General features: G+C 35.1%; 1 protein-coding gene across 21 annotated transcripts in view; it reads right to left on the reverse strand.

Moving 5' to 3' along the window:
- CDC42BPA (CDC42 binding protein kinase alpha) overlaps positions 1–25,550 on the reverse strand; it is a 324,447-nt gene that overhangs the window by 235,479 nt on the left and 63,418 nt on the right. For all 21 annotated transcript variants that reach the window (XM_032862852.1, XM_032862845.1, XM_032862842.1 and 18 more), the window contains exon 2: positions 19,973–20,064. In XM_032862852.1, coding sequence (XP_032718743.1) covers positions 19,973–20,064 — 92 coding nt within the window. The remainder of the gene's footprint in view (positions 1–19,972; positions 20,065–25,550) is intronic.

The following is a 25,550-nucleotide window of genomic DNA, read 5'->3' on the forward strand; positions in this document are numbered from 1 at the left end:
CCAGCAAGGTACAAGAAAGCGTTCCAGTCCTTCCATATCCTCACCAAAGCTTGCCGTCTTTTAATTACAGCCATCTTGCTGGATAAGTGATATCCCAGTGGCTCTAAATTGTGTTTCCCAAATGACTAACGATGTTGGACATCTTTCCATGTGTTTACTGTTCATTCATGTATCTCGCTGAAGATACGTATATTAAAATTATTTGTCAATTTTTTAGTTATGTTATTTGCATTTTTACTGGTGTGTTGTAAATGTTCTTTATAGGTTCCTGGATATTAGACCATTTTCAGATATTTAATTTGAAAATATTTTCTCCCATCTTTTCACTTTCCCAATAGTGTTTTTAGAAGCACAAAAGTTTTTAATTTTGATGAAATCTAATTTGTTTTTTTCTTTGGTTTTGGTGTATACTTAAGAAACCATTGCCCAACCCAAGGTCACAAAAATTTATATCTATGTTTCCTCTAAGAGTTCCACAGTTTTAGCTCTTAGCTAAGTTTTAGCTCTTAGCTCTTTAGCTCTCTTGTCTGTTTTGAGTTACTTTTATACACGGCGTAAGGTAGGGTCCAACTTCATTCTTCTGCATGTGGTATCTAGCTGCTCCTGCACCATTTGTTGAAAAGACTATTTTTTTAATCCCTTGAAAATTCTTGGCACCCTTATCAAAAATTAACTGACCAGGGACACCTGCCTGGCTCAGTTGGTGGAGCACACAACTCGTGATCTTGGGGTCATGAATTTGAGCCCCACTTTGGGGGTACAGATTACTTAATAAATAAAAGTTCAAAAAAAAAAAAGAAAAAAAAAAAAAGAAACAAGTTGGGGCACCTGGGTGGCTCAGTTGGTTAGGCAACTGACTTTGGCTCAGGTCATAACCTCAGGGTTTAGGATCAAGCCCCATATCAGGCTCCACTCTCAGCAGGGAGTCTGCTTGTCCCTCCACCTCTGTCCCTGCCCTTCCCCCACACCTGGCCCATTCTTGCTCTCTCTCTCACTCAAATAAATAAAATCTTAAAAAGAAAGAAAAGGAAAGGAAAGGAAAGGAAACGAAGGGAAAGGAAAGAAAAGAAAAGGTCAACTGACCACAGACATGTGGGGTTTTTTCTGGACTTTGAATTATATTCCACTGATATGTGATCCTTAAGCCAGGACCACACAGCCTTGATTACTAGTGCTTTGTAATGAATTCTAAAATCAGCAAGTGTGAGTTCTCCCACTATGTCCCTTTTCAAAATCATGTTAATTATTCTGGGTCCCATGAATTTCTACATAAATTTTAAAATCACCATGTCAAAGCTTGGGTTTTGAAAGGGATTACATCAATTTGGGGAGAACTGCCATCTTAACAGTATAAAGTGTTCCAACCTACAAATACAGAATGTCTCTATTTGTCTAGGCCTTCTTTAATTGCTTTTGACTATATTTTATAGTTTTGCTTTCATTTTAAAATAAATATTTTTGCTGGGTATAGAAACATAGATTGATATGTTTGCTTCTTTGAGCAGTTTTATAATTTTCCATTATCTTCAACTTGATCATTTCCCTTGTCAAGTGAACTGTCTTCTCATTGCTTTTTGGAAGTTACAAGTCCTTTTTCCTCTAGCTGTTATTAAAACCCTCTATTTTATTTTTTAGTTTTCAGAAATTTTACTATCATATGCCTGGACATATCAAATTTTACTATCATATGTCTTAATGCATTTATCCTGTCACTGAGTCACAGGAACTCTTGAATCTATGTGTGGATTTCTGTTCTTAGTTAGCTTTGAAAAGCTCTCAAAGATTATCTCTTTTCTTCAGATGCTGTTTCTGTCCCATTTTCTCTCTCATCTCCTTTCTGGAACTATAAATACATACATGTTAATTTTTTCACTGTGTCTAATAGGAATCCTAATTTATTTTTTAATTTTCTGTCCACTTTTTTCTCTCCATACTTCAGCCTAGATATTTTCTACTGACCTAGTTTCCAATCCACTAATCCTCTCTTCAGTTTTCTGTGGTTGCTATGAAACCTATCGAGCTTTAATTTAAGCCACTGTATGTTTTATTTCTACCCTAGGGTCAGATCACCTTAATACAATCTGGGATTGATTTGATTACAACCAAGTTTCCATCTTGTGAGGGCTGGCCTATTTCCATTTATTTGTCCTTCCACCTAAGGGGTATAACCCTTCAGGGGCCCCAATTAAATACCTAGAATATTTAACAAAGCCCTCCTTTTTATTGAGCTCTAATTTCTAATTTTTGTTCTCCCTGAGCTGTGAGATTTCTGAAAGTTTTCTTTAGCTTCTCTGCCCCTGGACAACTGCCTCCAATTGAAAGGTGGAGCTAAAATGCTGGAGATTCACATCTCAATAGACCTACGTCTCTGACTCACAGCTAGAGTCCTTACTGATTTTATAGCTCTACACTTTCAGATAAATCTGTATTTTACTCAAGGTTTTCTAGTCGTTTTCAGCAGAAGAGGTAGTGTGATGCAAGCAAGTGTCATAATCAGAATGAGAAGTTCCTTGCAAATTACTCGGTGTGTCAATTTTCTCAAAATATTCTATAGGATTTTGATTGGCATTTCATAGAATTTATAGATTAAAGAGAACCGACAGATTTACAAATACGTTATACCATGTTTGACTACAGAGTATCTGTTTTTCAGGTCTTTAGGATATACTCTAACAGAGTTTTAAATTTTCCTCCTTGTAAATCGTGGCCGTTATTGGTCAGGTTAAATCCTAGCTACTTGATTGTTTTTATTCTTGCAAATGGTATCTTATACCATCATCTCTTCTAGTTGATTATTTTGTGTCTAGAGGAATTCTGATTTTTATAAAATGATCTTTTATTTGAGAAGTACTAAATTATCTTACTAATACATATATTTTGTCTATTGCCTCTGTAGATTTTTATGTGTAGGTGATCTATAAATACAGATTTATCTCTTCCCTTCCAAACCTATTAACTCATTTATTTTCCTAGCATACTGGCCAGGAACTCCAGTAACACAAAATGCTCTAACAGTGTTAACCATGTTTGTCTTGTTCCGGATCTTAAATGACATGCATCTGAAGTTTTTCCATCAGAAGTTTGCTTTAGGTTTTGGCACATATCTTTCAGCAAACTAAAGACATCCCCTTTATTATTTTTAGAGTTTTTTAAATAGATATGTCTTAAACTTAATGCTTCTGAAATTGAAATAATCATGAGCCATTACCCAACAATTTTTAAATATACTAATTTTTTTAAAGAACCTATATTTTGGGGCACCTGGGTGGCTCAGTGGGTTAAAGCCTCTGCCTTCGGCTCGGGTCATGATCCCAGGGTCCTGGGATCGAGCCCCACATCGAGCCCCACATCGGGCTCTCTGCTCAGCAGGGAGCCTGCTTCCCTCTCTCTCTCTCTGCCTGCCTCTCTGCCTACTTGTGATCTCTGTCTGTCAAATAAATAAATTAAAAAAAAAAAAGAACCTATATTTTGGTTTTGGTAATACTACTCTCTATTTAACAAATTTCCAGCCTTACTTTTAGTATTTGTCTCCTTCTCATTTACTTTGTGGTTCTTTTTCCAACTTTCTGAATTAAAACGTGGGTCATTAATTACTGTATTAGTTTGCTAGGGCTGGCATAACAAGGTATCATAGATCAGGTAGCTTAACCAACAGAAATATATTTTCTCTTACAGTTCTGGAGACTCAGAAGTCCAAGATCAAGGTGACAGGGGTGGTTACTTCTGAGTGTCATGAGGAAAGTATCTATTCGAGGTCTTTCTCCTTGGCTTGACACGCCCAACTTCTCCCTATGTCTTCAAATCATCTTCCTTCTGTCCATGACTGTGTCCAAATTTCCCCATCTTATAAGGATACCCTTAATAGTACAGTAGGGCCCACAGTAATGACCTCATTTTAACTTAGTTATCTCTACAAAGACTCCATGTCTAAATAGGGTCATGTTCTGAGATACTTAGTTACAACTTTAATATACAAATGTTTTTGAGGGCTTGGGGATAGAGCCGCAATTTAGGCACAGCACTTACCAAAGTTTATTTCCTGCTAAATTAATTATAAGTTATAAATCTCAAAGTATCTCACAAATTTTGAAATGCAATTTTATTCATATCTAATTACTTTATAATTTCCCTTATGATCTATACTTTCAAGTGTATAAACATATAGGTCATTTTTAGCTGGTATTAATTCCTTTTCTTAAGGAGATTTATCTATTTGAGAAAGAGAGAGTGAGCAGGGGAAGGGGCAGAGGGAGAAGAGAATCTCAAGCAGATTCCCTGCTGAGCACGGCGCCTGACACAAGCTTGATCTTACAACCCTGAGATCACAACCTGAGCTGAAATCAAAAGTCGGATGCTTAACCTACTAAGCCACCCGGGCACTCCAATTTCTAACTGTTTTTTATTAAGGTCAGATACTGGGCTGCATAATAATAATTTTTGGAAGTTACTGAGACACCCCTTCTGGCCTAGAACAACGTATATTTTTTTAAAGATTTTTTTTAAAGATTTTGTTTATTTATTTGAGAGCAAAAGAACACAAGTGGGGCTGAGGGAGAAGCAGGCTCCTTGCTGAGCAGGAACACTGATGCAGGGCTAGATCCTGGGACCCGGGGATCATGACCTGAGCCAAAAGGAGCTGTTTAACCGACATAGCCACCCAGGTGCCCCAAGACCAAGGTAAATTCTAAGAATGATCAGTATGTGCTAGAAAACAAAGTGTGTTCTCTACCGGATATAGAATTCTTTACTTATCTAATCATGTCATTATTTAATTATTATTATTTAATATTGTTATTTAATATTTAATATTATTTGTTTATTATTATTTAATATTATTATTTAATCACGTCATTAAAATATTTTATATCTTATCCTAGTGGCAACAACGGTAGACTAGGTTTACAGGAAGCAGGTACTGGGACTGGACATGGCAACTGTAGGCTCAGGGTCTCCACAGCTTCAGTAAATGCAGGATCCAGACCCCAAAGTGTGGTGGGCCCTAGCCATCCTTTTATGCCTGGTGGTGCTGCTTACTAAAGCAGATCCCATGTTGCACCCCTGCAGATGAACCATTCAGCCTCCGTATGGGGACATCAGCAAAACGGAGTGTTTGAGCCTTTCCTGGATAGACCAAAGCTGCCTCAAAGAGTACAGTTTGCTAAGAAAATGAGTCTGCCTAAAAAACTCTGATATCTAGAAATAGTAGCTGAACTTTCTAAACATTCAAAAGACATCAGCAACAGAATTCCTGTGTTTCTTCCCAGTTGTTTGGGCCACAGGCTCTGACCAGCTCTGCATTCACACCCATTCCGATGCCAGTGGGGAGATCGGGGCCTGCTGAAGACTGCTTCTCTACTGAGTAGTGGGGGATGACTGTATGAGGGCCTTCCCTCTGGAGCCTGAATTTTCTGGACCAAGCAAGGCCTGGTCTCAGATGGCCTCATTATGATTCCCATGTAGGCTCCAGACCCTACTCTATCCCCCTACGTGAGCACTATTTCAATGGCTCTCAGCCACCAGGCGATGGAAGTGGAGAGACCCTCCCAAGTGCAGCGAGATCTGTAAGCCTGGGTATCCTCGGTCCTACAGGGGTGAGAAGCGGCTACCACTACAGTTTCCAGCTTCCTTCCAGTTTAATGACACTCACAGCTGGTGCTTACAAGCAGGGCCCAGCAGAGGGAGCCTTCCCTGTGTTGGCCAACTCTGGTGGTCTTTTAAGTTCATGTCAGCAACAAAGTAAAGGGAGGCCATACCACCTGCCTCCGGGACTAGACTGTGGAGAATGCCATCCCCCACTGGCTGGCTATCACTCCTAGAAAACAGACTGGGGTGACAACTGCTTCTTCAAATTCTCAGAGGAATCAATCAGAGATTGTAGTCAGAATCTCAGGTACCTATCAGCACCACAAAAATGTTGTGGCCTACTGCAGCCTGGTTTTTGTTTTTTATAAGGCTGGTTGAGTTACGGTGAGGATGGCGGTGGGAACTCCTTTTCTTCTTTGAGTTTGGATAAGACTGAAGAGCTCGGATGGTGGCTAGTATGCGGTGGGGCCCGAAAGACAAGACCAGGCCACACCCTGTGTATACTATTTAAGGTTAAACAGAGCTCCCTTACACAGGAAAAAAAAAAAAAAACCAGCCTTGGCTACATGCGGCCTCTTCAGTGGACTGATCCTTACTGTTGACAGAACAGTGAGCCCTTTCAATTTCCTAATAAGGACTTTTGCGTAGACTAGTGCCTGCTGCTCCAAATCCTGCTACAAACAACCTCCAAACTCTCCCTCCAGGAACATCTCCACTGAGCAAAACTGTGTGAGAACCTGAAGGGTCTGACTTCAGGTTTTCCAAAGGGATGGAAAATGAAATTCCCAACAATGATATAAATCCCTACATATATCCAGTACCTCCTACCAAGTGGTTATTTTCTAGACTTTGAGGAAGAGTCTTTTAAAAAGACTTGAAAGACTGTTAAGTGAAGAAAGCCACTTTGTCCAGGGGTCCCTTAATCTGTTGAACCTTCCACTGTGGCACACCCTTTCTGTTCTTCTCTGTGGCATGACTTTTTTTTTAAAAAGAAGTTTTATTTGCGGTGGACCTGATCATGTGAATGAACAATTCCAATGCTGACTAGAACTGCTATGCTAGTTGCAGAACATAAACCCCAGTAGAATAGCTTTAAACAAAAGCAAGTACGTCCCTACTGGATACCAATTTGACAGCCTCTAATCCGTTCGTGAAACTAGTTTAGGAAAAGCTAGTTGTTTCCATTTTTAAAAATCACTGCATTACTCTACCAATCGTTTTAACACAGAATGGAATAAATATGTCATTAAAAAGTCCTACTTCAAAAAATAAAAACTTAAGTCTTGATTTTTTTTTTAAGCTCCTTGACTAGCCAGTTTCTGAGAAGTGATAGTTAAAAGCTCTATTTTAAACTGTTCTGAATTTTTGTATTCCCCTATGGAAATGTTATCAGTTGTTACTATATATATTTTAGAGCTCATTTGTTAGATAAACATGGATTATTATAACTTTTTACAAATTACTTTATAACATTTGTGATTATAACATTCAGAAAGACCAAAAAATGTAGAGTTAAACACAATTTTAAAATGAACAACATGTAAGTAAAATGGAGATCAAGAAACAGAACATTGCAGTAGCCCAGAATCTACCCACATACCTCCACCTTTTCACCAGAGATAACCATTATCCTGACATTTGTGATGAAATCAAATCACAAGCATTCTTTCCTATAGTGCCCTCCTCCAACTCAACAGTCAGGTTTTAGAAACAAGCTCATTCTAGCCTCATCAGATGGGCTGAGCAATGGTCCCACTTTTCTATCTGGGGAAGTTTACATTCAGACGGACTTCTTCCTTAAATTATTTGCAGAACTTGGAGATTAATTCATCTTAACCTGGAAGACTTTCTAGTGATTTATGAAATAGAGAATAAGTTCAAAAAGAATTTATTATTCAATAAAAAGCAAATGCTTCAAAAACCAAAACAAAAATGTTTCTACCTAGAAGGGTCACCCCCACTCCTGTCAGTGTCTACCTGTACACCTTTCCCACTTGTCCCTGTAAAATGTTACTTTATGAAAATACAAGTATGAATTGTACAATTTCTACCTCTTAACAAAAAACAGCTTACTATATATACACTATCCTGCAGCATATTTTTTTTAAGGTTTTATTTATTTGAGAGACAGTGAGCACGAGCAGTGGGTATGGCAGGCAGAGGGAAAGGGAGAAGCAGACTCCCCACTGAGCTGGGAGCCCAACCTGGGGATTGATCCCAAGACCCTGGGATCATGACCTGACCCGCAGCCTATTTTATCCACTTTACGATATATCCTGGCGACCTCAGATCTTTATTGCAGGTGTACAGTGTTCCACTGTGTGGGTATACCATAGCTTGTTCAACCTATTTTGGACACTTATGTTCTATTTGTCTTATTTTTAACACTTGAATATCTGATCCATTCATAGTTTGTCCTAATATATAATAGGAATTTTAACTGGATCCACAAATGGACCCAACTGGCTATCCTGTTGTCTCAAGACCATGTATTAAAATTTCTCTTTTGCACTAATTGGAGAGGCTGCCTTTAGCAGACATTAAATTACTATGTGTAAGTGAGCCCATTTCTGGACTTTTTATTCATGTGCTATTTCTTGAGGCTTTATAACACGTTTTAATATACAGTAGGTCTATCATCGCTCCATTTTTTAAGCATTTTCTGTTGATTCTTAATATTTTCCTGTATAAACTTAAGAACCAGCCTAGTAATCACCATATTACTGGAATTATTTAATCTGTTAATTAATTTATAAATAATTAACACTTTTATGATGTGGCAATTGTAAATTTTTCTCTTCCATTAACTTCCAACTGCAGTTATTCATACATATAAAAGTTCACAACTTGTGTATATGTATAATTACTATGGAATTATCTCTTTAATTTTATAGTAGCTTTTAGCCCTATCTTTGCGCTTTTAGATATAGTTTTTAGATATATCAGAATATATTTCCAAACTGAAGTTCTAACTCTTCCTTTTTAATTCTTACACCTAATTGATACAGGCTTTTTGGCAAAAATTATATGTGTGCATGTCTGGGTCATTCCAATTCATTTTTGTTTGACCCTAATTCTGGGCAATTTATGTTACTTCACCTTCTAGTTTATGCAGTAGTAGAAAGGTAGAAGAAAGAGAGCAAAATTATCAACAAGAAAACTGACTGACACTGACATTTCTGTAAAAATAAGACTGTTGTGACACTTAAAAGATGCTAAGTTCTTGGAATGGGGAAAAAAAGGACCCCATATTCAAGAACAACTATTATGAAAATAATGCAGAGATTGTTTAGCAAAGAAGTCAATACAGAAATCAAAAGAGAACATTAAAAAATATTCAAGTAATCCCAAAAAAGGCAGAAAGAGAGCAAGAGGGGACGCCTGGGTGGCTCAGATGGTTAAGCATCTGCCTTAGGCTCCGGTCATAATCCCAGTGTCCTAGGATCGAGCCCTACATTGGGCTCTCTGCTCAGCAGGGAGCCTGCTTCCTCCTCTCTCTCTGCCTGCCTCTGCCTACTTGTGATCTCTCTCTGTCAAATAAATAAATAAAATCTTTTTTAAAAAAAAAAGGTGACTATATTAATATGAAACAAACTAGACTATCAGACAGACATACTACCTTACAAAAAAGGAAACACTCCATAATGATAAAAAAAAGTTGATGTATCAGAAATACACAAAAATTGAGAAATTGTATGCACCTTTTATGAGTTTCAAAATGCATGAGGAGGAGGAACAGACATACCCACAATTATATTTGAAGATTCTAATATTCCTTTCTCAAATGAACTAAACAAAACTCACCAAAGTATGGAAGATTTTATTGACAGCATCAACCACCTTGACCTGACATTCATAAAAGCATATAATCAACAAACATACAATAAAAATTATTTTCAAGTACATATGGAGTGTTCATAACGATAAGCCATATTTTGACCATAAAACAAGTTTGAATAAATCTCCAAAGTACTGAAAACTTAAGAGTATGATGTCTAACCATAATAAACATAATTTGGACATCAGTAACAGTAAAATAACCCATTTAATCCCAAAATTATTAAAAGTAAATGTTATATTTAATGACTAATCAAAGAAGATATCAAAGAGAAAGTCAGATAGTTTTTTGATATGAATGATAATGAAAATGTAACATCCAAATCTGTGGGATACACCTAACCCTGCTCAGAGAGAAATTTATAGTTTTAACGCTTAAATTGGAATGGAAAAGAATGAAAGATCTAAGTTTAAGTTTTTGAGAGGCTAGAAAAAAGATGAGCAAATCAAATCCAAAGAAAGCATTATAAAAGAAACAAAGAAAAAAAATTATGTTAAAAAGTGACAAAAATAGGGGCACCTTGGCGGGGCTCAGCCAGTTAACTCTTGGTTTTTGGCTCAGGTCATGATCTCAGGGTTGTGAGATCCAGCCCTGCATTGGGCTCCACACTCAGCCCAGAGTCTGCTTGAGATTCTCTCCTTTCCCTCTCCCTCTCCACCCTCCTCTGTCCCTCTCCCTTCTCACATGCACTCTCTCTAAAATAAATCTTTTTTTATAAGTGACGAAAATACAGACAATCCATAAACCTAAAGTAGATTTGTTCAAAATTAGTAACACTGAACAACCTCTAACATGACTAACAAAGAATGAGAGGAAAAAAGCCTAAGTATCAGCAATGAAAGATGGAGTATTACCTCATATTCCACAGACATCAAAAAAATAATAAAGGGATATTATGAGCAACTTTACATTTGAAAACGTAAATGAAATAAACAAATTTCATGAAAAATAAAATTTACTGAAGCTGACACAATATAAAATAGAAAATCTGAATAGTTCTATAACCATCAAGAAACTAAATTAGTACAATTATATGCCCACAAAAAACCCAAGTTCAGAAGGTTTTACTGGTAAATTTTATCCAACACTTAAGGGGAAAAAATACCAAATATACACAAAATATTAAAAAAAAAAAGAAAGAAAGAAAGAAAGAAAGGCAAATCCTCCGCCAGTTCATTTTGTAAGTCCAGCATAAAACTAACGTCAAAAATTGACATCAACATTATAAAAAATAAATCATAGGTAAACATTCTCCATTAATTATAGATATGAAAATAGCTAAGAAAACACAAAGGAACTACTGAATAGAGCAATATCTCAAAAGGACAGTAAGTCATGACCAACTGGAATTTATCCCAGAGATTAGTTTAACATTTGAAAAATCAATCATTTACCAAAGGCAGAATCCATGAAAGAAATAACTGATAAATTCGACTTCACCAAAATTAAAAACTTCTGCTCTATGACAGATACTGTCACAAGAATGAGAAGACAAACCTGAGAGGAAGTATTTGCAAAAGACGCATCTGATAAAGGACAATTATCTAAAACAAACAAAGAACTCTTAAAAATCAACATTAAGAAAACAAACCACCCCATTAAAAAAATGGGCCAAAGATCCTAACAGACACCTCACCCAAGAAGATACACAGATGGCAAAAAGCATATGAAAATATGCTCAACATCACCTAGGGAACTGCAGGTTAAAATAACCATGAGCTACAACTACACACCTATTAAAATGGCCAAAATTTAAAACACTGAAAACGCCAAAGGCTGATAAGGATGTGGAGCAACAGGAACTCTCATTCATTGCTAGTCAAATGCAAAATGGTACCAGCCACATAGTAAGACATTTTGGTAGTTTCTTAAAAAACTGTAACAGTACTCTTACCATTCCATCCAGCAATCATGCTCCTTGGTATTTCCCCAAAGGAAGTGAAAATTTATGTCCACCCAACAATCTCCTCATAGGTACTTATGGCAGATTAATTCATAACTGCCAAAAGTTGAAGCAACCAAGATATCTTTCAGTAGGTACATGGATAAATAAAACCAGAGGCATGTTTAGACAATGGTGTATTATCCAACACTAAAAAGAAATGAGCTATCAAAAGCCATGAAAAGACATAAGAGAAATGCAAATGAACATTACTACATGGAAGAAGCCAATCTGAAAGGCTACCTTCCTATATGTTCCAACTACAGGACATTCTGGAAAAGGCAAAACTGTGGAGACAGTAAAAAGATGAGGGACAGCCAGAAGACAAAGGAAGGGTGGAATGATAAACAGAGCACAGAGGATTTTTAAGGCAGTGAAACAATTCTGTGTGATATTGTAAGGATGGATATGTACCATTATACATTGGTTCAAACCCATACACTGTGAACCACCAACAGTGACCCCCAGTGTAAACTGTGGACTTCGGCTGATAGCACTGTGTCTGTGCAGACTCACAGACTACAGCACGTGCATCACTAGAATGCAGAATGTCAACGGTGGAAGAGGCTGAGCACAAGTCGGGCTCTGGGGGATATGGGAACTCCCTGTACTTGCCACTCAATTTTGGTATAAATTTTGCTATAAAAATGCTCTAAAAAATAAATTCTATTTTTAAAAAGTCTAAGTGACTCACCATATTACCAGAATCAAAGGGCAAATCTATATGATTATTTCAGTAAATGCCCAAAAAGCATATGACAAAATTCAGCACCCATTAGTGATGAAATTTTTTTAATTCTCAGCAAACCAGTAATAGAAGATAGTAGCTTCAAAAAGATAAAAGGCACCTACACAAACACTGAAACACTGAGTCCTGTCTCCCAATGCTCAGGAATAAGCTAAGGATGCCTATCCTCCTGTCATCTATTCAATATTGTACTACACGTCCAAACTAGTACAGTAAGATAAAGAAATAGAAGGTATAAAGCCTGTAAAGTAAAAAGGAAATTGTCCCTATTCTCAGATGATATGATCGTTTACAAAGAAAATCTAAGAAAGCAACAACTAAAATAACAAAAAACTATTTAAAAATAAGTGAATTTAGGAAATAATATTAGATACAAAAATCAGTGATGTATCTACATACTAGCAGCATGCTATCTGAACATAAAAAATTTTAGTGTCATCTACCATAGCACCAAAAAACATAATAGATTTAGGAATACATTTAATTAAAAGAATGAACAAAACTAATTCACAAATTATAAAACATTCTTGAGAAAAATTAAAAATACACTTTAAAAAAACAAAGAGAGGGGCACTTTGGTGGCTCAGTCATTGAGCATTTGACTCCTGATTTTGGCTCAGATCATGATCTCAGGGTCATGAGATCAAGCCCCACATCAGGCTCTGCACTGAGTGTGGAACCTGTTTAAGATTCTCTCTCTCTCCCAGGGCACCTGGATGGCTTAGTCTTTAAGCATCCGCCTTTGGCTCAAGTCATGATCCCAGAGTCCTGGGATCAGGCCCGCATCGAGCTCCCTACTCAGCAGGGGAGTCTGCTATTCCCTCCCCCACTCCCCCTGCTGTCTTCTCTCTCTCACTGTGTCTCTCTCTGTCAAATAAGTAAATAAATAATATTAAAGGAAAAAAAAATTCTCCCTCTACGCCTCTGCACATCCACCCCCCCCTCAGCTCACAGATGCTCTCCCTGTTTCTCTTTAAAAAAAAAAAAAGTAGAGAGAAATAACATTATTTATGGACTAACTAGTAGACCCAACATTGTTAATGTGTCAGTCCTACCAAAACTAATCTATAATTGATGCAAATTCATTTTCAAAACCAGTAGGCTTTTATGGAAGCGGACATGGATTCCAAAATTTATGCAATAATCCAACAGTTCTAGAAGAGTTAAAACGACTTTGAAAAAGAACCTGGTAGAAAGATTTGCACTCAGACTTCACTACATGCTCTCAACTTTACAGTATAAAGCAAAAGTATAAAAAATTAAGCTAGTATGGAACTGGCATAGGGAAAGACAAAGAGACCAATGAAATAGAATAGAAAGAGCAGAAAAAGGTCCAGGCTTCTACGGTCAACTGATTTTTTTTTTTTTTTTTAAACAAAGGTGCAGAAGTAATTCAATAGACGGAAAACAGCCTTTTCAACAAATGGTGTTAAAACAACTGGAAATCCATTGGGAAATAAATGAACCTCAATGCCTATCTGACATCATACATAAATTAATTTGAAATGGAATTGGGAAATGCGGGAAATGGATCACCAATCCAAACAAAAAAGGTAAAACTATAAAGCTTTAATGGGAAAAGCATAAATACCTTTGTGACCTAGCTATGAACAAGAATTTCTTAGAATAAAAAAAAAAAATAACAACAATGAGAGAAAAAATTTTCAATTATATCATCAAAATTTAAAACTTCTGCTCATAAGGAAACATTTCTTAAGAAAATTAATAAGCAAGCCACACAGCCTGTGAGAAAATATTGACAAAACATGTATCTGACAAAGGACTCTTATAAATATAAAATATAATAAATTCCTACAATAATGAAAATACAAATACTTCAATTTTTTAAAATGAACAAAATATTTGAACATATACTTCACAAAGAAGAGAGAAGAATGGTGAATAAGCCACAAAAACACATTATTATGTTGATACACAACACAAATCCAAATAACAATGCAATTTAAGACCATGAGATACTATTACACCCTCACTAGACTAACAATGAGAATGTATTGGTGAGACCCATCGAACATGGCAGGAATATAAATTGGTACAACCCAATTAGAAAAAAATTGCCAGTTTCTTTTAAATTTAAACATTTACCTACCATTAGCAGAGCTGTTCCAGTAATATTACACAAGGAAAATATAAATGTATTGCCATACATACTTGTACAATAATATGCGTATCAATTTTATCCCTAATACCCAAAAACTAAAAACAGCCCAAACGCTCAACATAAGAATGGATAAATTGTAGTATATTAATAAAATAATATGCTAATCAGCAACAAAAAAGGGAATATTCATACATTCAATCACAACAATGGATCTCACAAACGTATTCTGAGCAAAAGAAATTGTACCCTGAAAAGTACATATGGTAGGATTCCATTTACATGAAATTTTCAAAAATCCAAAACTAAGCCACAGTTATAATTTAGAACAGTGGTTGCCACTTCTTAGGGAGATGGAAAAGTTCTATATCTTCAATAAGAGTGAATCTATTTGTCAAAACTCACATCATACATATACACAATAAGTGTATTTCAACATACATAAAATTTACCTCAAAAGGAGAGACAACAACAACAACAAAAAAAAAAAGAAACAAAGAAAGAAAGAAAGAAATCACACTCCCAGTGGCTTAACTAGTTTCCAAGAAATTTAATCTTATACAAACTTTCAAAAACTAAGAAACCAAGAACACTTCCCAAATTGTCCTATGACCTAAGCATATCATTCCAGAATATAAAAAAATAAATAGAATAGGTAAATTAAAAGCCAATCTTTCTCATACATGTAAACAAAAAACTGCTAAACAAAATATAAGCCAATTAAACCAAACTATATATATTAAAATGATACACGGAACAACTGGATTTATATACTAATGTAGTATTGGTACATTCAAAAACTAACCAATATAATCCCCACAGTAACCAAATATAGAAGTTAAATCATATTAACAAAACACATATAGAAAAACTTTTGATAAAGGTTAACTTCTATGCATGGCAAAAACTCTCAAGAGACTAGGACTAGAAGGAAAACTACCTTAGCCTAAAAAAGACTAACAATACAAACAAAAAATCTGCAGCAAACTTCAAATGCAATAGTAAAATACTGAATAATTCACCCTAAAATCACAAACCAGACAAAAATTCTATTTTCACCACTTGAATTCAACATTTTATGGAAGATTTTCTCCATTGCAGTAATATAAGAATAAGAAATAAAAGGCATAAAGTTCAGAAAGGAAAAAAAAAAGCTGCCATTATTTGGAAATACAATTATGAAAAATTCAAAAACTTACATATAATCTAGAATAAGTGAATATATCAAGATCCTTAAATACAGTATGAATATACAAAAATCAATTGCATTTCTATTCTAGTACAAAGTTAGAAAACAATTCTATTAAAGCTCATCTGAAAAATCAAACACTCATAAATGTTTAAAACCTACAAAGAATAAAATGAGCCTTGACCTATACCTCAAGAAACACAAAATTATAAATCTGATGGAAAACAGTCTAAAATATAAAATTTTTTTTAAGATTATAGAATATAGCACGGGAAAATATCTTCATGACCTTGGAAGTTTAAAAAACCTTCTTTAAAGGAACACAAAAGGACTAATAATAAAGAAGTTTAATTAACTGGAGTTTACTAAATCTAAGAACTTCTCTTCAATAAAAGATCTATATGGAGAGGGAAAAGCCAAGCCACAGAAAGGAAGAGATATTTTATTTAATACACACACATACACATACATTATCTCCAACAAAGCACCTGTACCCAGAATATATCAGTAAGTCAGACAACCCACTCTCAATCCCCCACCCACTCCCAATCTAACATCTGAATATGCACTTCACACACACACACACAAAATCTAAGTTATGTACAGTGATGTGAAAATGGGTATAAGTTAAAGACTTAAGAGAAAATATAAAATGAAATTGTAATCCAATATTACTACTCCAAAAAAATTGCTAAAATTTTAAAAACAAATAAATAACCAAGTGTTGGTGAGGTTGTGAGCAACTGGAGCCTTCTCTGTTGGTGGGTTTTTTGGTAAAAATTAGCAAACTGGTGACCACTTGGGAAATTTTCTGGCATTATCTACCAAAGCTGAGCAGGCCTATCCAATGACCCAGCAAGTTTATATGAAACACAAATGAGTGTCTCTGTCTCCCAAAAGACACGTACAAGAATGTTCATAGCAACACTAACATGGCCAAAAACTATAAACAACTTGAATACCCACCAACATTAGTATGAATAACTAACTTGTGGTATATTTATACAAAGGAATACTGTGAACTAATACAAAGATGAATCACACAAGTATAACGTTGAGCAAAAAGCCAGAAACAAGAGTATGTACTATATAATTCCATTAATAAATAATTCAAAAACAGGCAAAATAAATCCACAGTGATAAAGTCGGCAGAAATAATTAATATGGAGGTGCTTACTCACAGAGAGGTGGCAGTGGGTGCCTATTGTACGTAATGCTTACACGAGTATATGCAAATGTAAAAATCCATTGAGTCAAGTGTGCACAGAACTCAATTTTTAAAAAAGTTTAAGACCTCAAAATAAATGTATTTTCAGACAAATAAAAGCAGACAGTTTATCATCAGGCAGGATGAAATAATAAAAGGAATTTTTAAGTCAAAATGAAAATGTTACCAAAGGGGAGTCTGTCACTATAAAGAGCAAGAGAAAAATGTGAATGTATGCGCACATCTAAAGGAACTGAACCAGTAGTTTGGAGGTTTTAAATATATGTACTACTGAAGACACAACAGCAATGACCCAAAAAGGTTTAAGTCAGATAAATCAGAATTAGCAAAATACAAATTTGCCAAGACTACGCATGGCAATCTCTAGAGAAACCAAATGAAAAGTTAAACTAAGAAATTAATAAATGAGGGAGAGAATAATTTAAAATTCTCCATTACCAGGAATTAAATATGTAATACAGAATGGGCAAGATAAATAGAAAACAAATAGTAATAAATAATTCCATTACATATAGTCAAATGACTATATACTTCAATTAAAAGATGAGATTATCAGACTGGATTAAAAAATAAAACTGGGGAACCTGGCTGGCTCAGTCAGTAGGGAATGGGATTCTTAATAAGTAATAAAATCTTAAAAAAAAAAAAAAGCTAAAACAAAAACAAAGGGGAGCCTGGGTGGCTCAGTGGGTTAAGCCTCTGCCTTTGGCTCAGGTCATGATCTCAGGGTCCTAGGATCAAGCCCCGCATGGGGCTCTCTGCTCAGCAAGGAGCCTGCTTCCCCCTCTCTCTCTGCCTGCCTCCCTGCCTACTTGTGATCTGTCAAATAAATAAATAAAATCTTAAAAAACAAAGTAGAGAATGTGATTCTTGATCTTGGGGGTCATGAGTTCAAGCCCTAACCTGGGGGTAGAGTTCCCTTAAAAAAACAAACAAACAAACAAATAAAACCTATATTCTACTGAACAGTAAACATACCATAAGATTATAGAAAGCTAAAATTCTAAGGATGGAATAAGATATTTAATGAAAATACTAATAAAAAGACCCAGAATCATTCTAGTCACATCAAATTAAGGAAAATTTCAAAGAGCATTATTTAGAGACAACAAGGATCATTCTATTATGATTAAAAGAGTTAATCACCAGGAAGATACAATAACTTTATATTTGTTATCAGTGAAAAATAAAAGAAATAAAGACTAAACAAATCCTCTATCAGGAAATGACAAATCAAGCAGAGAAAATAAAGTAAGGATGTGGAAGATTTGAACAAGGTTAATGATTTTAACCTAATATTTGTATAACAATGCACAGCAAATTTCAAAAGACTGAAATCACGCACAGAGACTGTTAGGGAATTACACTGCAACTCAGTAACGGAAATACACTTAGAAAACCCTCCAAGTATTTAGAAATTGAACAACAAACTTCTAAGTTAATAGATAAAAAGAAAGAAAACACAATGGAAATTTGAAATCACATTAGAAACACACTGTATTTTGAGCAAAATAACAAAGAAAATATGACATATCAAAACTTATCAGCTGTAGATAAAGCTGCCTAGAGGAAATCGTACAGCCTTAAACACACATTTGAAAAGAAGGGCTAGATATCAATGTCTAATTATCTATCTCTAAAAGTTATAAAAGAATAGCAACTTCAAACAAGAGAGTACAGCCCACTTCTCCCTCTGCCCTTACCCTGCTCATGCTCCCGCGAAAGGAAAAGAAGGAAAAGAAAAAAGGGGTGCCGGGGTGGCTCAGTTGGTTAAGCGTCTGCCTTCTACTCTCTCTCTAATAAATGAATAAAATCTTAAGAAAAAAAAAAAGAGAATAAAAGGAAGAAAATATTAAAAGCAGCAATTACTGAAACAAACAAATATACAATAGAAAAATTCAAAAGGCAAAGGTTAATTCATTGAAAAAATAAAACTGATAAAGCTCTAGCATGAAAAATGAAAAAATGAGAGGTAAAAATAAGTATAGTAATAACTGTGAAAAATTAGATGACATGGGTGAACTCAGCAAAACTAACATATAGATAGAAAATCCAATCTGATTTCCACTAAAGAAATTAAAACTGTCTTATTGGCAACCTCCAGGCCCAATGGTTTCACAAGTGGAATCTTCTACACATTTAAGGAAGAAATAATAACAATCTTCCCAAACTCTTCCAGAGAACAATAAGAGAGGCCAGCAAAACCAAAATCCCAAAATCTGATTGGTATTTTATTATTTTTTTTTAGGTTTTATTTATTTATTTGATAGACAGAGATCACAAGTAGGCAGAGAGGCAGGCAGAGAGAGAGGAGGAAGCCAACTCTCCGATGAACAGAGAGCCTGATGTGGGGCTCGATCCCAGGACCCTGGGATCATGACCTGAGCCGAAGGCAGAGGCTTTAACCCACTGAGCCACCCAGGCACCCCTGATTGGTATTTTAAGTAGGAAAATTACAGGCCAGTTTCTCTTCAAGAATCTGAACACAGACACACACACACACACACACACACACACACACACACACACACACAGAGTAAGCTAAATGCAATGAGACATAAAGATAATACAAGGTTGGGCTTATCTTAGAAATGCAAGGTTAGTTTAACATTTGAAACTAAATCGTTATAATTCAACACATTAACAGAGTAAAGGGGAAAAGCCTTAAGGGTCTTAAAAGATGCTGATAAAACATTTTCTTAAAATCCAACACAATTCATAATTGAAAAGTAAAATCAACCAGGTTGCTAGGTATGAAGGCAAACAAAATTCCACGATATTTCTAATTACTAGCAAAAAACAACTAGAAAATAAAATTTAACAATTCTAATTAAAATAACAAAGAATACCACATTCCTTTATCAACTGGCTGACTCAGTATCATTAAGGTATCAATTATCTACAAATAAATCTCCTATTTCAGTGCAATCCTAATCAAAATTCAAGCAGATGTATGGGTGTGGATTTTTAAGAGTATTTCTGAAACTGAAACATTCAGTGTAAAATTATATGAAAATATCAAGGGCCAAGAACAGAGGAGGAGAGGAAGGAAGCTGGAGGAATTACAATACCAGATACTGAAACTTCTTAATCTAGAGTATGTAAGACTGTGGTACTGGCACAAGGAAACTTCCATTGACATGTGAAGAAAAACATCTTGGAAAAAAATTCCATGTAGAAATATTTCATCCAAACACTAATATATTTTCTGATTGATCATATAATGATAGCAAGGACATCGTACTTCAGTTAAATTCTCTCATAAACTGTGTAAAATTTTTTCCACAACAATTAGTAGAACTTTTATAAAAACTTTATCTCTTACCTCTCCAAAAGCTCCTCGACCTATCACCTTCAGTATCTCAAAGTCTTCTCTATGTAGGCGCATCTGTTTCACTTTAGAAGTAAATGGTTTGGCTGAAACAGAAGAACATCAATTACTTACATTAGATATATACATAATGGCATTTCTTAAGCAATAAATATTCAAATGATAATTAAGAATGAAGTCAAAATACCTCATAATCCCATCAAACTATATTAAGAAAAAATACATTTAATTTCCATAAGAAAACAATTTCCTTTATTTCTTGCATGTGAATTACATTTTTCATGATAAACATACTTCTAATAACATAAGAAATAATGCAAAGTAACAGCGATGTACAAAGGAGGCCAATTCATTTTCATGTAGAATTCTAACACTCAATGCTAGACATATTATTTTAACAACAAATGTCCAAGAAGTAAAAGCAAATTTCATGGAAGAACGAGTTTCAGCAATTCCAACCACGTAAATTCAGATTTCTTTCACACTCATTCATTTATATACCCTTTTAACACTCCATTAGCAAGAATCTACACTATATAAAACATGGTGGCACTCACCAGAGTTTGAACAATTATCAGTACAGTATGATACCTTCCTTCTTCAGGAAGTTCTAAGTCTTCAGGGCAGACAGACAGTAGACACACATACAAAATTTAAGAGTGGGATGAAACTTCTAAGAGAGGTAAATATAAAGTGCTTTAAGATAGGTGAGAATGGAACACTAATATTTCACAGACGAAATAACACAGAACTGCACCTTGAGGACTAAGTAGAACTCTGCTACTTTGCCTGGGTTAGTGGAGACATTCCAGGCACAGGGAGCAAATATAAGCAAATGCAGAGAGGCAAGAAAATGACCTTGAGGTGATAACAATAAATATTCCACTGCTGTTACAGAATTTTGAGAAGAAAGGCAAAGAAAATGGACCCAGAAAGTGGAAAATGTAATTGGCCTTGAATACCATACAAGGAATTCAGACACCCTATTAATAACAGCTGATAAACTGACATTTTTAAAAAATCTTAAAATCAATGTATGTTCTGCTGCCTCTAAGAGAAATGTCAACCTGTTTTCCTTTCCTCCCTTCATGTCCCTCTTCGGTCTCACAAAAAAAGGAGTAATATGATTAAAGGGTCATGATCTATAGATAACTGGTCTCTTCCCCTTCCCTCCTTGGGGCAAGAGTAATATTTATTTGAGCATTAGGAGAGTGAAACAGGCAAGGCAGTCCTTACAACTTGATTTGTTCTGAAGGTATTTCGCCCGACTAAATTAGAAAAGAAGGGTATTCCACACTGCATATCTCAGTCTAGTAGAGACTTCTGTGTTGGTGTTTTAGATAATAAGGAAAGGAAATAGAGATTGGCTATTTGGAATTCACACAACTAAGAAGATGATCAAAGGAATAACAAATTTGAATGACGGTATGGAGGAGCTCATCCTAGGAAAAAGAAAACATGCAAAACAATGGCACCAAATGAAGTGAACACTTTGAAAAAATTACTAAGGCACCTTGGTTTTTCAACAAACCAGACTGGATAAATTGGTGAGACTATGGCCACCGTGTACCAGTCAGGGTTCCAAACGGTAATACATCATAACTGGAGGAAAGTTTAAGGACAAACAGACTATTTGCAAAGTTGTAGGTGGAACATAAGGGAACCACAAGGAAGATTAGTCATCTATCCATCTAGGAGTAATCTGAGGCTGTGTCCCTCCCTTTCCCAGCTTCTGTATCAGCGTTTCAGAAATACATGGTTAAGGTGGGTAGGTACAGAATATATAAAATAAAAATAAAGATGTGGAGTCAGCCAGTATGAGTCTAGTGCTGGTCCAGTTGCCAGCTACAGCTAAAAAACATCATACAGCAGCCTACAACATAACATTTAGCAGTTGTTGTTGTTTTTTAAAGACTTTATCTATTTATTTGACAGACAAGGAGCACAAGTAGGCAGAGAGGCAGGCAGAGAGAGAGGAGGAAGCAGGCTCCCCACTGAGCAGAGATCCCGATGCAGGGCTCGATCCCAGGACCCCGGGATCATGACCTGAGCCGAAGGCAGAGGCCTTAACCCACTGAGCCACCCAGGTGCCCCTAGCAGTTCTTTAAATACAGCTTCTACCTCACTTTATATTCCTCCTACCTCAACACTTTCAAATAACCTGAACCCAAATAAAGTATATGCTCCATATTTTTGTGTCATTACTGACACTAAATCCAAAAACAGCATTTCATCACAGACAACTACAGTTATTTGTAATCTACAGTTATTTGTAATCTAATCTACCTTCTTTTAGGTAACATCCTACTTATCTAAAAAGTCAAAAATGGAGCATTTTCAAACCCCTGAAACACTATTGCAGAACAGGAAAAGAAACTTTTTTTAGTTAAATTCTATTAGCCAACATATAGTACATCATTAGTTTCTGATGGGGTATTCAATGATTCAAAGAAACTATTTTTTTTTAAGATTTTATTTATTTATGAGAGAGAGAGAGAGAGAGAGAGCACAGGCAGACAGAATGGCAGGCAGAGGCAGAGGGAGAAGCAGGCTCCCTACAGAGCAAGGAGCCGGATGTGGGACTTGATCCCAGGACGCTGGGATCATGACCTGAGCCGAAGGCAGCTGCTTAACCAACTGAGCCACCCAGGCATCCCTCAAAGAAACTATTTTTTAAAATTAAATGAAATTTTCTCTATAAATGAAATTTATACAATTCAGGTACATAAACGGTTGCTAAAATGATCTTTTAGCAAAGATACAAAGGATGATAGTATGCCAAAAGAAAAAATCATTTTTCCATACACTAGCATATGCCCTGAAAGCACTACAAATGAGTAATATACAATCATGTGTGATTAGGATTTTATGAGTTTTCCAAGTTTTATGGGAGACTTCAGCATTAACAGAAATTTTAAAAACAATCCTATCTATTCTTTATTTTCTGAAACCTGCTGGTAAAAATCCCATTTCCTTGGCAATGCAAAAGTATTCTATTTTGACATTCAAAAATGAGTTAAGCCACAAATTTCTTCTGAAGGCTCATAGTTTTACTAATCATTTACTCAATTTACTCAAAGTACATTCTAATACCTGTGCTGTATGCCAGCCATTTTATAAGATGCTAGAGATACCAAAGATAAATAGTCCCTGTCCTCAAGTAAACAAATTGTGCAATAAGTGTTACTCTTCCATTAAAAATGTTCCGTGTGAATACAAATGGCTAATAAACAGAAAATGGCACTCACAAGAAATCAGAGAAATGCAAACAAACATACTAGAAATATTCTATTCCTTACCAATCAAATGCGCACCACCACCAAATCCCCCCAAACCCCCGCAAAAAGAAAAAAAAAAGTGAAACCACCAAGTGTTTGTGGGGGTTTGAATTATGAATAACAGGTATTCTCATACACAGCTGATATGACTTAATTACAATTTCCATTGAGAGGATTTGGTTTTCTATTTCATTCTTTCAATTTAGTATATTACTTAAGAAGATTTTAAAAGTTGAAACATCTTTACATACCTTGAAATAAACCATACTTGGTTGTAATGAATTTATTTAATACACAGATGACATTGCTTTGCTCTGATTTTTAAAATTTTACATCTGTGTTCATAAACAGCGCTGGTCTACAATTATCTTTTTTTCTATACTGTCTTCATCTGGTTTGGGACCAATGATCAATCAACCTCTTTAAGTATGTTTAAGTAGCTTTCTCTCCTTTTTCAGTGTCTACACAAAATACAGTTTGTTTAAAGATCTCAAGGTGATAAACAAAACTAGAAAACTTTTAGAAGATGAAAGTAGACGGGCGCCTGCATGGCTCAGTCGTTGAGCATCTGCCTTCAGGAGGGAGCCTGCTTCTCACTCTGCCTACTGCTCTCCCTGCTTGTGCTTGTGCTCACATTCTCATTCTCTCTGACAAATAAAAAAATGAAAATCTTAAAAAAAAAAAAAAGAACATGAAAGTGAAGACTCTGACTATAAGGTCTGATAAAACATGCTAATGAAAACATCTTTCCAGTGGACTTTTAATAGCTGACTTTCATATTATTGTCATTTTCATATTTTCCATTTCTTTTTGTGACAACTATATTTTTCTATAAATTTATACGTTGCACTGAAATTTTCAAATTTACTGGAATAAAATAAAATAATTTTCTTTTGTTTTAAAACTATACAATATAGATATATTTGATCCCTTTTTAAATGCTAATACTGTATATTTGGATCTTTTTTCATTGTTTTTCCTTACAAATATGGCTGGAAGTTTGCATATTTTACATTAATTCTTCCAAATACATAATATTTAGATTTGCTGGTCCTCCACAAAATTCTGTGAGTTTTTTCTTGTTTTAGTAGGTTCTTCCCCAAATTTATGCAAAATTTCAGAAAAAGTAGAAGCTACTATTAACCCTTCCCCTCCCACCAAATAACTAAGTTAGATATATTAATAATAAGCAAAAGAGATATTAGGGGGAAACGCATTAGTAGAATAAGGATTAAAAGGAGCCATACACAGAGCTTAAAAAAGGTGGGGGGGATAACCAGGACATAATGATTCTAAACATGTACAGACCAAACAACATAACCTCAAAATATGTAAAGCTAAACTGACAGACATAAAAGAAGAAACAAACTCACCTTCATAAGATTTTACTGTAATTCTCAGTAATTGATAACCCAACAAGACCCCCCCCCAAAAAAAAAAAAAGAGCACCATGCATGTAATGCTCCACCTATGAGTTGGAGAATATCATTTTAAAACACACACACAGAACATCTACAAATTTTGACAACATGCCAAGACATAAAGCTGCCTCCAAAAAATTCCAAAGTACTGAGAACAAAAAAACCAAATTATATGAGTATAGTACAATTAGAAATCAATAACAGAAGGGTTACCAGAAAAAACCATAAGCTCTGATATCCTAAACCAATTTTAAGGAAGAAATTAATAAGAATTAGAAAATACTCAGAACTACCCAGTAGTAATAAAATACTATATAACAAAAGCAGACTAAACTAGTATATAATGGGGCAGGGGAGAACTCTCAATATTTACACTGGTAAAGAACAACTTAAAAATTAAGGTACTAAAGAGACCATGAAGTATTAGACCAAAAGAATAAACTCAAAGTAGAAGAAAACAAAGAAGAAAGCAAAATAAATAAAATTAATTAATTTGAAAATAAGCACAGAATACAAAGGCTCAACAAGGCCAAAGGACGGTTTGTTGGAAAAAACTAATAAAAACAGAAAAATCTATACTGGGAATGAGAAACTGAACAAAACTTCAGATGCTGCTGAGACTAAATGGGTGGTAAGAGAATATCATTAAAAGCTTATGCCAATAAATTGGAAAATATAGAAGTAAACAAATTCCTAGAATGAGTAACTGTGCTTTTAAAATTAAAAATATGAACTATCTAATAAATAAGCTGAATCACTAGTGTAAAAATCTTCCACAAAAAAAGACCAATCCTGAAGAGCTTTACCTCCAAATTCAACTAAACACACTGAATGTCAAAAGAGGTAATTCCCATTTTAATGAAATTTTCCAAA

The sequence above is a fragment of the Lontra canadensis genome, unplaced genomic scaffold, assembly GCF_010015895.1.
Source record: "Lontra canadensis isolate GAN:19392208 unplaced genomic scaffold, GSC_riverotter_1.0 scaffold24, whole genome shotgun sequence".
Taxonomy (NCBI): Eukaryota; Metazoa; Chordata; class Mammalia; order Carnivora; family Mustelidae; genus Lontra; species Lontra canadensis.